At 40.4% G+C, this 18,527-nt stretch overlaps 1 protein-coding gene across 2 annotated transcripts in view; it reads left to right on the forward strand.

Moving 5' to 3' along the window:
- The window catches only part of MTCL1 (microtubule crosslinking factor 1), a 375,130-nt gene that overhangs the window by 73,080 nt on the left and 283,523 nt on the right, over positions 1-18,527 (forward strand). For both annotated transcript variants that reach the window (XM_029591011.1, XM_029591012.1), the window contains exon 3: positions 14,248-14,406. In XM_029591011.1, coding sequence (XP_029446871.1) covers positions 14,248-14,406 — 159 coding nt within the window. The remainder of the gene's footprint in view (positions 1-14,247; positions 14,407-18,527) is intronic.

The following is an 18,527-nucleotide window of genomic DNA, read 5'->3' on the forward strand; positions in this document are numbered from 1 at the left end:
CGTTATTCCTCTCTCTATGCAGCCCAGCATTCTTCTGGCTTTAGCTATTGCCTTGGCACATTGTTTCGCTGACTTCAGATCGTTAGACACTATCACCCCAAGGTCTCTCTCCTCCTCCGTGCACATCAGCCCTTCACCCCCTATCGAATACATTTCTTTCGGATTTCCACACCCCCCATATGCATGACTCTGCACTTCTTGGCACTGAATCTCAGCTGCCGTATCTTTGACCAATCTTCCAGCTTCCTTAAATCCCATCTCATTCTCTCCACTCCTTCCGGCGTGTCCACTCTGTTGCAGATCTTAGTATCATCCGCAAATAGACAAACCTTACCTTCTATCCCGTCCGCGATGTCTCTCACTAAGATATTGAACAGGACATTTTGTGAGATGCGGTGACCAGAATTGTACACAGTATTCAAGGTACTGTCTCACCATGGAGGCATTATGACATTTTCTGTTTTATTTACCATTCCCTTTCTAATAATTCCCAACATTCTGTTTGCTTTTTTGACTGCCGCAGCACACTGAACTGATGATTTCAATGTGTTATCCACTATGACGCTTAGATCTCTTTCTTGGGTGGTAGCTCCTAATATGGAACCTAACATTGTGTAACTATAGCAATGGTTATTTTTCCCTATATGCATCACCTTGCACTTATCCACATTAAATTTCATCTGCCATTTTGATGCCCAATTTTCCAGTCTCACAAGATCTTCCTGCAATTTATCACAATCTGCTTGTGATTTAACTACTCTGAACAATTTTGTATTATCTGCAAATTTGATTACCTCACTCGTCGTATTTCTTTCCAGATCATTTATAAATATATTGAAAAGTATGGGTCCCAATACAGATCCCTGAGGCACTTCACTGCCCATTCCCTTCCACTGAGAAAATTGTCCATTTAATCCTACTCTGTTTCCTGTCTTTTGGCCAGTTTGTAATCCATGAAAGGACATCGCCACCTATCCCATGACTCTTTACTTTTCCTAGAATCCTCTCATGAGGAACTTTGTCAGACATCTTCTGAAAATCCAAATACACTACATCTACTGGTTCATTGTTATCTACATGTCTATTAACTCCTTCAAAAAAGTGAAGCGGATTTGTGAGGCAAGACTTGCCTTGGGTAAAGCCATGCTGACTTTGTTCCATTAAAGTCAGGCTAACTGGTCTGTAGATTCCCGGATAGCCCCTGGAGCCCTTTTTTAAATATTGCGGTTACATTAGCCACCCTCCAGTCTTCAGGTACAATGGATGATTTAAATGAGGCCAAGATAGGTCACAAGGCAAGGTAGAAGGCCTGGGTAGGCCGCAATGTAAGGTAGAATAGCACGACAAGGCTGGCCAGGTCAAGGAGCTGAGGTGACTCCATGAAGAGGTAAGGAGGGACTGGATAGACTGGGTTGGAACTGCTACGTCATGTGATCAGCGAAGAGGTGGCTAGGACAGCTATGAGTGGGGCTTACTGAAGACCTCTGCTGGTGGGGAGGCTGCATCCAGGCCGAACCATGGCACAGGGAGGCTGCATAGCAGGCAAAACCGTGACACCTGATTACACTCTTTGACACTTATTTCAAAATAATTCCTGGTCCTCTAACCTGAGGAGTTTGCCATATATTATAGGGAATGTACAGGAACATGAAAAAAGTAATTGAGGTCAGCACACTAGCAGAGATCAGGCTTGAAAAATCTGTCCAGATGGGACTGAAAGTCTGAAGTAAAGCAAATGTAATTCCAGAAGGAGCTGAAACAGCTCAGCAACTGATAGGAAACAAGCGAGGAGCAAAACTGCAGCAGAAAACAACCAAAAAGAAACAAAAGTTGATTACAAAACTGGAGATAGTATCCATGTTGTACCAATTCAGGCTCGCTCCTGCTGATCTAGTAAGCCTCCAGCGGGGTGGATCCAATGCAAATCTAAGAAGAACTAGAGATCCTGCTTAAAAGCATGTGGCATCAGGTAGCTTGCTTTGTAAACTCTGGGCTGGAAAGGTAAAGGGCAGTGAATCAAGACCAGCCATCCCTAGCTCAGAGTGAATAAAGACCTCCAGTATAGGGAGAAGAGTTAGAGATTTAGATGAAAACATTCATAAAATTGCAGTGGATGGAAAGCGATACTAGTGAGAATCCTTAATTTGCCAGATGTTGGTTGGCTTGCAGGTAGGAGCACCCAAACAGCTGTTAGACGTAGAGGGATTTATAAGAGAGTTGTTAACAGAGCCTACTGAACATAATCCTTAAAGAGAATAGTGTTCCTAATGTGGGAAAGGATTATATGATCACATTACTCTCCTGTTTTACGGGAGTTGCATTGGCTGCCAGTCAAGAGTCGATCGCATTTTAAATGGGATGGTTTTGTTACGCAAGTTGCTGTACTCAGAGTAGAAGTATATAAGTGCATCCAAAATTTAGTTATCTGAGCCAACATGTGCATTGTGCTCAGAGGGAACAGGATTGTTAAAATTGCCGCCAACTCGAGAGCTGGTTTCCACACCATCCTGTGTTTGTCATTGGCATAAAGGCAAACCTTTCCCAACAATCCTTCCACTTTGTTGCTCATGAAAATTTTGAAAAAAAACTGGTGTTTGGACTGATATCTGAGGCACACTTGCAATGCCCCCCCTCCGGATTAATCTCCATTTACCACTACCCTTTGTGGCCTCCCACTCAGCCAGTTTCTAACGCAGTCAGTCACTCTTAAGTTCCATACTAAGGGTGCTCAATCTATAAATCTGTGCAGAACCATGCCAGAGGCCTTCCTGAAATCCAAGCATACATCATACATCTAGCATTCTCCCTTAATCCAGCTCTCTGGTTACCCAGTTAATGAATTTGATCAGGTTCATGTGACAAGATTTACCTCCAGTAAAACCATGCTGTCTTAGTTCTTGCAATCCATTGGATTCTAGAAACTATCCTCCTTGTTTTAGCAGCGATTCCATTAATTTCCTGACAACAGGGGTCAGATTAACCAGCCTTATAGTTCTCAGCCTCCTCCTTGCTTCCACTTTTATGAATAGGAACGACATCTGCCTGTCTCCAGTCCTCTGGAACTACTCCCAATTCTAAATCAGCATTGAAAAGTCAATAGAGCTGACAGGACTTCCCTAAGTTCTCTCAATATCCTCTGATGTATCCCATCTGGCCCCATCATCTTATCTATTTTAAATTTAGTTAGCTCCTCATGAACACACTGTTCTGGAAATCAGTTGAGTTTTACCTCAGTTCTAATCTTATTTGTGTTTGTTTTATGTGGTCCTGCTCCAGGCCCCTTACACAGTGAATACCGAACAGAAATATCTGTTAAGCAATTTAGATTTTTACTGAGCAGCCTAAACATATTCCTCCCTTTCACCTCCTGAGTCTCACAATGCCACTTTTGCACTTCTTTCTATCACTAACATAATCTTAAAAAAAAAAAAAGGCTTGTTCACCCATTTTACCATGTTTTTCTATTTTTGAATTTGAATTTTTGCATTCCTGACAACTTTCCCAGCTTAAAAATTGCTAAACCCTACGTTAGATGAGAGAACATTCATATTGTCTTATCCTAACCTGAACCACCTCTTTCATTAACAATGTAATGCTCTCTCTTTATATACCTAGACTTACACTCCACATACAGCTCTCTTCTTCTCCAATACAGGGCACACCTCCATCACATTGCGGATCCCTAGAATGGTAGGGAGATTAGATGACAGACTGTGTTGTCATACAGCAATACCAGGTGTTTGAAAAATCCTTCAGGACTTAGCTGGCAAGGAGAAGGGAGGCTGGTGGCGAGTCCTTTCTCCCTTGACTAGTACACACCTCCCATTCCTGTTCTTAAAAGCCTTCCCACCTGACCCTTAACCTGCCCGAACGCAACACACCTCACCCCCTACACAGGCATCTCTCCCCCCTTTCATCCCTCCCTGACACTCCCTTCCTCCCTCCTCCCAACCCTCCCTGCTATCCTTAATCCTAAATTATTTTTATCAACAAGTCATTTATGTACATATGTTATATACTATAATCTATTGTTCCATGTATTTCTGTTATAATTCTGTTATAATTGTTATAATTGTTACCATGTTATAATGTAAAATAGGGCCGATCTAGCCCTATTCGTTTAGTTATCTGGAAACCGATGTGATATCTCGATTGAATGTCGGTATATAAAATAAATAAATAAATAAATAAATAAAATTCCTGTGCAGTTCCTTCACTCCTCCTGTATTCCAGAACCCAGTGCAGTCCTCGCTCTCTTACATCGCCTGACCAGCCATATCTCCCACCCCAGATGCAGCCATCTTACTCTCCTCCTCCACTTCTAGTCCCATCCCGGAGCAGCCCACTCGCTCTGTTCTAATCCCCACTCTATCCAGGTGCCATTTTTCTCTCCTCCATTGCCCCCCCCCCCCAATCGCAGCTCTCAATCTTTATCCCCCCCAACCCATCAGTCTTTGCACGTTGCCTAGTTCCGTCACTCTCTTCCTCTCTCCCCTCAACCTGCTGAAACTTCTGTTTGTGGGCCTGCTGCTGCCTTCGAGACCCTAATCGGGATGGAAGATGCATCCTCCTCCTCCTCCCTCCACTCCGGCCTCAGTTGGGGATAAAGAAGTTTCTATCGTCTTCTGGACTCCAGTAGGGGTGTTTCCTCTGCTGAGGTATTTGCTCTCAGCGGGGGTGGGGTGGGATTGTTATCTACATTTGGCTTTGCTGTGCTACCTTTGGTGTCTCCTTCAGGCTAGTGCTGCTGGCTTCCTCCTCCTCAGCTTCTGTGGAGGGTTTTTGGCTTTGTTCTGCTTGTTTGCCAGCACTCAGTATCAACTCTGGCAGCGAGCAGGTGAATGCCTTATCAAAAGCCTGCAGCAAACATGACTCAGTGATTCTGGCTATTTATAGTAACATAAAGTACTTCTACAGACCATTAAATGTCGATCATGCAAGGTAATGTACATGTATATCACTCCCAGCTCTCCTTCACACCACACATACAACACCACAACTTACTGTTTCCCATTCATTGCTGTTTGGCCATAGATAGCATAACACATAACCTGCCATCCATGAGCTGATGCCATACTCCAGAAATAAAATAAGTATGTAAAGTTATTTTGTTGTCTGGAAATAGACAAGCTATAACCTCTTCCTTCATTCTCCTGCTACTTGAATTGCTTCTGGTGCCATTTGCTGTGGCTGCACAAGAGAGAGAGACACACACATATAGAGGAGCAAGTTCTTAAACATGTCATTAAATCACACCTAATCATCTTTAATACTACTATGTAATACCATGTGAGCAGGTGGAGGAAGGGAGTGGTGAAGAGTAAAGTGAAGCAGCAAAGGACTTTGGAAAGGTAGCAAAACTTTACAAAAATTGCCAACCCTGTAGCCATTGATGTTTGTGTGTGTGTAGCAGAGATTGAAAGGAAAGCTCGTAATGCCTCAAAACATGAGCGAGTTTGGCACTGAATGACAATCCCTCTCTCCAATCTCTTCCCCCCCCCCCTTAGAAGCATGCATAACTGTCACCTATCATGACATGTGAGAAGTATGCCTGAACAGAAAACCAACATGGAGAAGGAAATCCCCAGAAGCCTCTGCGTGTCTTTGGCCTGCCTGGGCTGAATGGACTGAGTGACTTTCTGAGCATGGATATCTGTAGAGGCAGGCAAGCTGGCACCAGACAGGTGATGTCTATTCATAGGGTCACAAAGAAGAAACCACAGGGGAGCTTCAGGCACTATTCTCAGGAGTTTGTAATCAACATAGCTACAGACAGTGTTGATTGCCTTGACCAGTAAGAGTTTAACAGAACAAAGAAAGTCATGGGAAATGGGCCACACCTCCTGGGAAGCCAATCAGGGTTAGTTAGGGATAATCTTATCATGCAGTTGACATGACAACTTATGTAAATGATCCTTTGGGCAGTCATGCAAGTCTCTAGAACCTTCTATCCTTTTCCTGTATTTGAATGTTATCTATAAAACAAGGGTCACTTCCTGTATCCAATGAGATGCTGGTCAGTTTGTAAGACTAAGGGCACCCAGTACCTCCCGAGAACACTTATATTGATTAATAAAAATACATTATACTTTTTACTGAGTCTAAGTGTTCTTGTGTCCCTGGCCATAAGCATAGAGTAAGCTTTACACATGCATGCATCTTGAAGGGCATGCTGTCAATCAGTGGGTCTATGTGACAAGCCAGCCAAATTTGCTTGCACCAAATGGACACAGCAGTTACATAAATGTGCTATAAAGGAGACAGCATATGTATGTTCACGCTTATAGACCGCTACATGCAACATTATACACTCTACTGTGGAGTATATGCCAGAACTACCTCCCTGATGTGAGGTACCTGTGTGGGCCATCCTGCAGGAACTGGAGCATTCTAGTATCCAAATCAGGTAAAACCTGATGTCTATGATACAGTGGATGCCATCTGAGTCATCTCACCAGGAACAAAGGTTTCATCTCTTGCTAATTGTGAATATTTTATCCATAAGAACTTTAAAAAATTGGAAAAAAGGTCTACCTGAGGAAAATAAGAAAAGCATAAGCATTGGCAAGTTAGATTTAAAACATTGATAAGGTGGGCTTAAAGAGAATTTGAAAAGAAGCTGGCCTCTGAGGCAAAAACTCATAACAAAAACTTAAAAAAAAAAAAATATTTCCAAAGTGGAAGCCTATGAGGGAGTCAGTTGAACTGTTAGATGATCAAGGAATTAAAGGGGCATATAGGGAAAATTAAAGTCATCATGGAAAGACTGAATTAATTCTTTCCTTGGTGTTTACTGAAGAGGTTGTTGGGACAATACTTGTGCCGGAAACTGCTTTCAGTGGTGATGATTCAAAAGAGCTTATACAAATCTCTGTGAAGCTGGACAAAGTAATAAGGCAGATGGACAAAACAGAGTAGCAAATCACTGGGACCAGATGGTATACACCCTAGAGTTCTGAAGAACTCAAAAATGAAATTTCAGATCTGTTACTGGTAATTTGTAACCTATCTTTAGAATAATCCATCATACGTGAAGACTGGAGGGTGGCCACTGTAACCCCGATCTTTAAAAAGAGCTCTAGGGGTCATCTGGGAAACTATAGATTGGTGATTAGTGAGTCTGACTTTAGTGCCGGGATAAACCATGGAAACTGTTTTAAAGAACAAAATCACTCAACATATAGAAAGATGTGGTTAATGGGACACAGCCAGCACGGATTTACACAAGAGAAATCTTGCCTCACAAATTTGCTACATTTTTTTTTTGAAGGTGTTAAACACATGGATAATGGTGAGCCAATGGATGTAGTGTAATTGGATTTTCAGAAGACATTTGACAAGTCCCTCATTGGTAAATGAAGAAGTCATGTGATAGGAGGCAGTGTACTATTGTGGATTGAAAACTGGTTAAAGAATGTTCCATTGAGGAGGTTCATCATAATATTATTTCCTTCTACAGTTAAGGATTTTTGGCACTAGAAATGAAACAGTTGTATTTTTATCTCTTTTTTTTTCTCTGTTTCTTTTGGAGCTTGGCCATATAAATGATTTTAACTAGATTTAAGTAAGGCAGTGTGAGTCCTAAAGTATGGTTAGCATTCTTGTTTCTTGCCCTTACTTTGTGTGTACACCATGCTATCAACACAATCGGAGCACTTCCAGATGTTAGTCTGGTATGAGAGGGACTGCATATTGGAAAAGAAACAATGAGGATTCATATATATTATGAAGATGCTTATTTATTATTGTATTCTGAGCAGGGGGGGCAATCTAAAAAGACTTGCAAAGAGTGCTCTCATGATTTTCTTAAATATACAAGACAATTTTTGACACATTATAGGTTCAATATTGAAATGGCTTGTCCAGCTACGTTCAGGACTTAGCCTAATAAACCACAGGGTTTGTGTTTCCTTTCACCGAGCATCTCTGATTTATTCAGCTGACTGTATAGCCGGAGGCATTCCAGGACATGGCTAGGTTAGGTAACTTATCCAGCTAAGTCTGATTGTGCTGGAGAACAGTCCTAAAGTTAAATGGCTAAGATTATCCAGCTAACTAAGACTTTTAACGGGCTAAATTCAGCAGAGCAACTAATTGGCAGTGCCTGCTGAATTATCTGTGACTATTTATCTGGCTGACCTTAGCCAGATTAATTGCCTACCCTCGCTGCTGTTTTATCTTGATTCACTAAACTCACTGAACAATTTTTAACTGTTAAGATTTCCAGATTTCTATTTATTTATAAATAGCAAGAATACAAGCACATACATAATTATTACCAAACAATACCAAACACAATAACATCAATTAAAACATCAAATCACATCAAATCAGGCAATGTACCCGAGACTAGAAACGGTATCTATGCTCCGCTAGACCATCCTTTGACCAGAATGACGATACTAAATGCTCACATAAGCCTCATTAAAAAGATAGGTTTTCAATGATTTTCTAAAGCCAAGTAAACCCTGAGTTGATTTTAAAAAGTCAGGAAGTGTGTTCCAACGGCGCAGATCTCAAGTTTGGGTGAATTGCGCCCAAAGATTTAATACAAGAAAAATGCAATCATATTTGTGGTGCAGAAACCAAAGAGAACTATGATGGGGGGGGACAAGGTACTGCTATGAACCAAACAAGAGCGGGATCAGAGGGTGACCATATCTGGTAATCTCAGTAGTGTGTTATAATGTGACAAGATGATGATGGTGAGGATGTAACTAGCAGAACAGGTGGTGATAATGGCTCTGTATAAGAGACCTCATCTGGAGTCTAGTCCAGTTCTGGAGTGCTTCATCTAAAGGCTATGAGCAGATTAGCAATGGATCAGAGGATGGCAGCCGAGATATTGCAGAGCTTGCACGAGAAGATTTGTGAAGTGATGCTTAAGGGGTCTTAAGTCCATATATCCTAAAGACGAGACTTTTAGATAGATATAAACAAGAGGCGAGCATTATACAAAAGAAAAGACATTTTAGCTATGGATTGAATGAATGGGGTAGAATCAGGAGTAAGATAAGGAAATATTTCTTCACAGAACGAGTGTTTGATGCTTGGAATAGCCTCCCAATATTGAAATTCAGGAAAGCCTGGGTGGGACATCCTAAATTGCAGGGAATCGAGGGTGTTGCCAGATATCAGATAGGGTCTGCAGTATTGTAACAAGGAAGGAAAATGGGGCAGCTTAGACGGGTTTTGTGAGCTTTATCCGCTGTCATTCTTTGTTTCATATTACATGCAAAAGATATGTCTAACTGACTGGTTATTTCTGTAGTACAAGACCTTGCTGCACATGGTCAGGATTCAGGGGGGGAAAAAAGAGTCATATTTTGGTGTCCTCATCTTGTATTTCAAGCAGCCTGCTGAATTCTGACACATACCGACAGCACTTTGACAAATGTTCCTGTTGTGTTATACAGTACTGTGCTGTGTTTCTGGTTTTGATTGTAGCTGAGTTTTCAGTGTGTGACCTACATTTTCTGGTGCAATCATTAAGCATTAGTACTGCAGGTGGTGGTGCTGGAGTATACTGCAGTGCTAACGAACAGAGAAACATGAAGGATCTTTAGAAACCAAACCAGTCCTTCCTGCCTATGCACACAGCAAGACCTAGTGCACCAGACTGCTGTATTGTTGCTTATTTTACTCTCCGCCTGTGCTTGTTCCTAGTTCAGTTGCCTGCTTACCTCTGGGATTGCTGATGGTTCACTGTTTATTCTGTGGTATACACAAGATAATTCTTAAGGTCATCCCTTTTATGTTGTATACACAGCAGGACATCTGCATACAACTTTCTTTAGTTGGTGCATTTTCAACTGTGTTTGAAAGTTGCTCTTAGCTTGTGATATGTTTAAATTTCTCCTAAAATAAGTTCAGGATCCATTGTGGAAAAAGATTTGTGTGAACACTATGTTAAAGTATCTCAAACAACAAGAGAGCAATTTGCTATCCTACAGATTTGAAAACCAGTGTTAAATTTGGAGCTCTTTTCTTAGTTGCTGAGTGTCTGGACTTTCAAGACAATTTTGGTTATAAAAACTGCCATCTTGGGTCAGACCAAGAATCCATCAAGCCCAGTATCCTGTTTCTAACAATGTCCAGTCCAGGTCATAGGTATATGGCAGGATCCCAAATAGATAGATTTCTTGTTCCTTAATACCCAGGGTAAGCAGTGGCTTCCCTCAAGTCTACCTGGTTAATAATAGTTTATGGTCTTTACTTCCAGGAACTTGTCCAAAATGTTTTTAAACCCAGCTATGTTTACCACATCCTCTGACAATGAATTCCAGAGTTTCATTGTGTGGTGATTGAAGAAGTATCTTCTCAGATTTGTTTTAGATGTGTTGCTTAGTAACTTCATGGCGTGTCCCCTAGTCTTTTTTTTTTCTTGAAAGAGTAAACAGCTATGTATTTACCTGTTCCACTCCACTCATGATTCTATGGACCTTTATCATATCTCCCCTTAACCCTCTCTTCTCCAAGCTGAAGAACCTTAACTTCTTTAACCTTTCCTCATAGGGGAACTGTTCCATTCTCTTTATCATTTTCCATTGCAACTAGATCTTTTTTGAGATGATGTGGCTAGAATTGCAGTCACACAATGGAGTGCTACAGAGATATTATGATATTCTCTGTTTTATTCTCCATTTCTTTCCTAATAATTTCTAACATTGTATGCATTCTTGACTGCCACCGCACACTGAGCTGAGGATTTCAGTGTATTGTACTCAATGATGCCTACATCCTTTTCCTGAGTGGTGACTGCTAGTATGGAACCTAACAGTTTGGATTACTTTTCCCTATCTGCATTACTTTGCACTTGTCTCAATTACATTTCATCTGCCATTTGGGTGTCCAGTCTCCCAGTCTGTTAAGGTCCTCCTGCAATTTCTTGCATTCCGCTTGTGATTTCATAATGCAGAATAATTGAGCATCATCTGCAAAATTGATCACCTCACTCATTGTTCCCTTTTCCAGATAAAGATAATTTATAAATGTTTAAAAACATTAGTCCCAGTACATAACCCAGGGGCACAATTTGAAAGCCACAGTTTGAAAGCCTTAATAGGGCATTGCCTCCTATTTGATGACTCTAATTTTTTCAGGCGTCTCTCGGAAGGATTTTTTCAAATGCTTTCTGAAGATCCAAATGCACTGTATCCACTGGCTCACTGTTATCCATATATTTATTAATCTCTTAAAAAAAAAAATGTAGCTGTCTGGTGAGGCAAGACTCTCCTTGGGTAAATCCATGTTGGCTGTGTCCCATTAAACCATGTCTGTCTATACGCTCAATTTTGTTTAGAGTAGTTTCTATGATTTTTCCTGGCATTGACGTCAGGCTTTCTAGTCTATAGTTTTCAGGATAACCCCTGGAGCTCTTATTAAAGATTGGAGAGTGACCACTGTAATGGCAATCTCCAGGTACAATAAACAATTTTAATAAGTTACATATTACTAGTAATAGTTCTGCAGTTTCATTTTTGAGTTATTTCAGAACTTTGGGGTGTATGCCATCTGGTACAGATGATTTGCTACTCTTTAGTTTGCATTTGCCCTATTACATCATCCAAATTTACCATAATTTTTCATTTCCTCTAAATCATCACCATTACATACCACTTCCGGCACAGGTATTGCCCCCACATCATCCCCCGTAAACATGAAGCAAAGAATTCATTTAGTCTTTCAGCTATGGTTTTGTCTTCCCTAAGTGCCTTTTTCACCCATTGATCCTCTAATGGTTCAACTGACTCTCACAGGCTTCCTGCTTTGGATATATTTGAAAAGAAGTTTTTATTATGCATTTTTGCCTCTTTGACCAGCTTCTTTTCAAATTCTCTTTTTGCCTACCGTATCAATATTTTGCATTTAACTTGTCAGTACTTATGCTTTTTCCTATTTTCTTCATTTGGATCTTTTACCATTTTTTGAAAGAAATGCTTTTGGCTATAATATCCTCTTTCACCTTGCCTTTTAACTATGCTTGCAGTCATTTGGTCTTTTCCACTGTTTTCTTGTTTGGAATACATCTGGTCTGGCCTTCTAAGACTGTATTTTTAAAGGGTCTACGCCTGATGTAAACTCTTAACCTTTTTAGCTGCACCTTTTTTTTCTGTTTTCCTCATTTTAACAGTCTGCCTTTTGAAAGTTAAATGTTGGAGCAATAGTTTTCCTTAATGTCTTCCCTACAGTTTTTAAGTCAGATTTGATTGTGTTATGATCACTGTTGCTACATGGCCCCACTACAGTTAACTCTCACACAAAATTCTGCATTCCACCTCTAATGAGGTCTAAAATAGCTTCCACCTCTTGTCAGTTCCAGCTGCTCCATGAAGCCATCATTTATTTCATCTAGAAACTTTACCTCACTAGCATGTTCTGATGTGACACTTCAATTAATGGGGTATTTGAAATCACCCATTGTTACTGTGCTGCCATCTTTAACTTCCCTAATCTCTGTTAGTGTTTCATTGTCTGTTCATTCTGGCCAGATCCTCAGTAGTATGCCCCCACTGCTATACTCTTCCCTGTCACACATGATATTTCTATCCATGCAGATTCCACAATGCATTTAATCTCCTGTAGGATCTTTATCCTGATTGATTCTATGCCATCCTTAATATATAGAGCCCCCCTTCCCAGTTTCATATGTGCTATCATTGCAATGTAATTTGTAACCTGGTATCATGCTGACCGATAAGTTATCCTTCTTCCATCAGGTCTCTGAGATGCCAATTATATTAACCTCTTCATTCAGTGCTAACTCTCCCATTTTATTTTTTATACTGATATTTGCATATAAACATTTTAAATTGTGTTTGTTTATACATACTACCTTCCTTGCAGTTGACTGGGATAATTTGGAATCTTTTAACTCAATCTGCTCTTTACTTAAAGGCACCTGGGCTATTCTTCCTTTATTGGAAGCTCGCTGTTGAGATTCTCTTAATTTCCCTGTTTTGTTAGTATTTTTCGAAGAAACCACCCTCTGCATCATGTACTGCTGAGCAACTGTTCTAGTTTAAAAGCTGCTCTATTTCTTTTTTAAATGTTCACATCAGCAGTCTGGTTCCACCCTGGTTAAGATGGAGCCCTTTCTTTCAGAATAGGCTTCCCCTTCCCCAGAATGTTCCCCATTTCCTAACAAATCTAAAATTCTTTTCCCTGCATTATCATATCCATGCATTAAGATTCTGGACCTCTGCCTTGCCTGCCTCTGGGGTCCTGCACAAGGAACAGGGAGCATTTCTCAGACTTCTACCCAGTTCTGGATTTCAACTTTCTACTTTAAAGTCTAACTTTATTTATTTATTTGACTTCCAGTGCCTCCCTTATGCACTTTCCTTTGTAATTGGTATCTACATATATTACAACAGTGGTCCTCCCCAGCACTGCCTAGTTACCTGATCATGTCCTGTTATACCAAGGTGACATTCTCCTTCCAGGTGGCCTTTCTTCTCCAAGGCAGCACAGGTTCTGCTGCTTTGGAATTTGGGACTTTACTATGTCTCTAAAGGTCTCTTCTGCAAATCTCTCCGCCTGCCTCAGCTCCTCCAGATCTGCTACTCTAGCCTCCAGAGATGGGACTCGTTCTCTGAGAGACAGGAGTTCTGGAGTTCTTTGCACTGAGCACATGCATACAACCTCTCACCAGCTGGTAGATAATGATACATGTGGCACTCTGTGCAAGAGACTGGAAGGCCCCCATCTCGCCGTTGGACTACTGACTGCATCTTAGTATTATTGAGTTGTTAAGGTTTCTAAGGGAGTACAGATGCTGAATCTAATGTAAGTGATTAAAATGTATTTGGTGTGTTTATTAATATTAGTTTGGTAATGTCCTACAAGGGGACAGCACTTAATCTGTTGTTAAGGGCTGGGTTACTCCCTTGTTTATCTAATACCCTGATTGATTCTTGCAAAACAAATGTTCTTCCTCTCCTCTTAATTGTGATAAGTCTATAAATCAAAGGATGTATTTTGGGTGGGAGAGAAAGAAAACACTCAGTTTATTTAGCTTTCTTTATTAAATCTAACTCAGTCTTGCTGTAATGGTGGTAGGTTTTTTTTTTTAATGAATTTTTCTTAATAGATTTATTTAAAATGCCCCACATAAAACTATAGCTACAGAAAAAAAATTCTCGTTTTGAAAATTTCTGTGAATCCCTACAGTATTTAAATGGACATATGAAGAGTGATGATACGGAGAACTTGTTTCACTGGTGTCATCTGTGGTGTCATTGACAGGTAGCAAAAGACGTATCTGTCAGACTACACCACGAGCTGGAGAATGTAGAAGAGAAGCGAGCACGAGCAGAAGATGAGAATGAGGCACTTCGACAGCAGATCATCGAGGTGGAAATCTCCAAGCAAGCACTGCAGAATGAGCTGGACAGGTTGAAAGAGGTAAGGGGTCACGCTCAGGAAGGTCCATCCAGATCACATATCTTTGCTTTGCTTATTAAGGCTTGGTTCAGTTTCAGGCTAAAGCAGAAGCATTCACATTGCAGCTCCTGCCAGATTCCTTCAAATCTGTGAATTCAGCTGCACACCTTGTTATCCATTCTGACAAGAACAGTACAATAGATATAGAAGAAGTGCTTGGCAACGCTGTATTCTATTTCTAAAACTGTTGCAGTAGTTGTTAGTAGGGTAATGGTGGCTGTTCGCAAAATAATTTGTCCATTGGCACAAAATGGAGGGAAATGTTTTGAAAAACAGGCTGCATGAATCTTCCACAAGTTAGAAACTGTGTGTTATGAACAGTATGTATATGTGCATTTATCTTTATAGTTATGACTTTAATTGAAGGCAGAGTGATAGCTTTTATTCAGGGATTTTTCTTATGTGATGAGTCATATAAGGATCTCAGAAAAAGTGACGAGTACAAACATTGTATGCCTGGAATACATAATAACTGAAAGTGCAAAGGCTTACAGAGTAGAACTGATTACATTTACGCTGTAGTGTTGAACACAGATTGTATGCTGTAAAAGTAATGGAGATATGTTGTATACAAGTAATTGAGCTATAGGACACTTTTTTTTGTTTGTTACATGCTAGAAGGCCTCATTTATTTATTTTTAAAATCAATATCTCCTCATATCCTACGTTCATGGCAGGTTACAAAGTTACATGCGTAATCAATAAAAACAAACAAAAAAACAATACAACTGACTAGGCTAATCAAATAATATTGAGAAAATTCCATACAAAACACGGCACTACCAGCTCGTATGCTAGACCGTTCTTGCTATGCTGAGTCATCTCGTATGTCAGATTAAAAAATAAGTATTCAGTTGTTTTGTTATACTGTTTTTGCGATAACGTCAGGCGTAGCTATTCCAGAAAGGAGTTCCAAAATATTGAGCCCGCTATAGAAAAGGCTCTGATTTGGGCCTCTCTACGATGTGCGAGATGAACCGAAAGAGCTTCAAGTAGACCTTTATTGGCAGACTGTAAAGATCTGCCAGGATGATATATATGTAAAGAGGAATTTAATATGGTAACATCTGGCATATTAAGGGCTTTATGAATTATGGCAGCAATTTAATATTTTACTCTCCACTGTATTGGCAACTAGTGGGGAGAGACTGTAGGATAGGAGTAATATGTTAATGCAGTCAGTGCCTGACAATATATGTGCAGCAGAGTTCTGAATAATTTGTAATGATCTAATAGAGTTAGCTGGCAGCCCAAAATATAGAGAATTGCAATAATCAAGTCCCATTAGGGCTTAGAGCCTGGAGAACAGATCAAAAGTCAGAAATTGACGACAAAGGTTTCAAATGTCTTATGATGTGGAGTTTAAACATGCTGGCCCTAGTTACGTTTTGAATATGAGCCAACATTGAAATGTTTTCAAAAATGATTCCTAAATTACAGACTTTTTGAACAATTTGTAGTTTGCAACCTTCAAATAGCAATTGATCAGGTGAGTTGACCACCGGGGATCTATCCAAGATGATTAGCTTGTTTTTATTAATGTTAAATGATCTATTATGAGATAGCTATTGCTTTATTGTAGTCAGAGAAATCAGGGTGAATGTCAGAGTATGCTGCCTTGAAAAATGAACCGGAATGAAAAGCTGTCTATCATCTGCGTAGATTTTAATGCAGACTCCTAAACCAGTGAGTAATTTTACAGAGAGGGCAAGATAAATATTAAAGAGAGTTGTTGAAAGCTCCAACCCTTGGGGAACCACAGTGGTTCAGTCCATGCCGGGAGGGAGCCTCGTTGCTTAGTATTGACTTGTTGCAGACAATTATTATCCCAATCTCATGTAACTGGGCTTAAAAGTGTGGCGTGGTTCAGGATTTTGAAAGCTGAAGAAATGTCTAAGACGACGAGAAGATAACTGCTACCATCCTCAGAACCACACTGCATTGTGTCAAAGGTGGAATGCAGTAAACCTTTGGTGCTCAAGTTTTTATGGCACTGAATTGCAGACCATCAAAAAGCATATGTTTTTCTAATTGATTTAGTTGCTCTAATAGGGAGGATATAGGGTGGAAGTTGGCAGGAATTGAAGAAGCAAGCTTGTTCTTTAAAATTGTATGAATAGATACGCATTTCAGGGACAAAGGTATCTCACCCTCTTGCATTGATAAATTAGCAATGGGGGTAACAATAGGCGCTATATCATCACGTACAAACTTGAGAGCAAAGAGGTTGAACACAGATTTAGCAGGCACGTTTAATAGGTGCAATCTCATCCGTTATGGATAAGGTTTTCATTCTACCACAGACTCATAATCAAAGGAGGCAAATGAAGATCTGATATCTCTAAATTCTCTAGGATTAACATGGCTACATTTTGAAATGTAGCCATGCTTTTGAGAGATTATTTGTCACATGCATTTAAATGTTTGCCGTGGTGGTAGTTCTAGTGCATGAGCTTGAAAATGTTGGGGTGGGGCAGATAGGATATATGCCCAATAGAAGGTGTTTGTGGGTAGATATAGGGAAGTTTGTGTTCCTTCATAAAATGATGCATCCATGTTATGGATTAGAACACCAGGTTTGCTTGTAAAATGAATGGTTGGGGGGGTTGGGGGGGGGCAGTAAAAATCTATTTCCATTTCATCCTGCTACACCAGTCCAGGGAAGTGGGTTATGTCACCCTACCAGCAGATAGAGGCAGAGCACATAGTTTTCCTTCGTGGACATTGCCACTTAGAGTTGGTGCAGCAAAGAGAAAGCCAGTATTCTCTGCCTCCAGCAGATGGAAGGGCATTCTGGATGGCACAGCAGGATTTCTCTCTGGGTCTGCCGCCCCTAGGTAGGACCTTAGGCAGAAGCTTATGTTTCTGCTGCTCGGAGGGCCAGGCAAGTGCATTGCAACCAGATCGCTATGAGAGACTGTGATTGTTCATCAGAAATTGTGTATCCAGCAGGCAGGACTGTCTGTGTTCTTCAATACTTTCAATGCATCAGCTGGGAAGATTAGATTTCACACACAGTTTACTGCTGTATATTGTGTACCCATGGATAGCATCAGATTTATGGGATTATTTCTTGGCAGACTTTTTTTTTTTTTAAACCACAGTAAAATAACTGTTTTAGATGAAATGATGTCAATTATTTATCCAGACAGATGACATCAGAGTAGAGCTATCAGGTGTAATTACATATTTATTATAATCAAAAGTCTCCAGATGGGTGATGAGGCCAAATTTACTTTGTGTGCTGTATCTGAGGTAGAGTAAGAGCCATGCAGGAGCTCAGAAATCTGGGTAGCAAGATCTCTTTATTTAATCCTAACTGGAGGTCATCAAAAATTTGGAACAGATTCTATAGAGGGCTGAGAAACACAAACATTATTATTATTATTTTCTTACCATAAATTACATTTTTAAGGAAGGTTTTTTTGGGGGGGGGGGGAAATGCTGCAGAAGGCAATTAATGATGATCAATTTTCTACGGTTCAAGTTGTGATAGAGATGGTGTGAAGCAGCTTTCTTGCATGGTGTTTGCCTGCAACAGTTATGGAATATTCCCGGGACAGCTGATGTCAAATACAGTAAATAAGGCTCAGAAGAGCAGGCATGGCTTTGGCATTAACATCTGGCTTGGTATAAGGGAGATTTTGAACTTTACTGCCTGATGGAATATGACCCATTTTAGTTTAAGTACGTTCTATAATTTACTCCTTACCAACTGAAATCTGAGTGACACAGTAATGATGGCAGAGAAAGATCAGATTGGCCCATCAGGTCTGCCCAGTTGAGGTTCTTCCACTTTGGTTGGATAAACATATAATATAATGCGTATATTCAACCCAGTGCCGAATCTCCACCTGTCCTGCCACATGCCACATTCTTCAAGAAGATGTTAAGGAAGCAATGGGGTAACCTACGAGGAGCGGCAGCATTGGTACGACTGCTTTAATGCTTCCAAGAAGTCAGTGGGGCAACCTGCAAGCAAAACCTGGTTACAATCATATACTCCGGTGGTGCTTCTGAAAAGGCTGGGATGGCCTGCATGGGAGGACCAGGGTTAAAACACAAACTTCTTTCAGCACAGG

The sequence above is a fragment of the Rhinatrema bivittatum genome, chromosome 2, assembly GCF_901001135.1.
Source record: "Rhinatrema bivittatum chromosome 2, aRhiBiv1.1, whole genome shotgun sequence".
In the NCBI taxonomy this organism is placed as follows: domain Eukaryota; kingdom Metazoa; phylum Chordata; class Amphibia; order Gymnophiona; family Rhinatrematidae; genus Rhinatrema; species Rhinatrema bivittatum.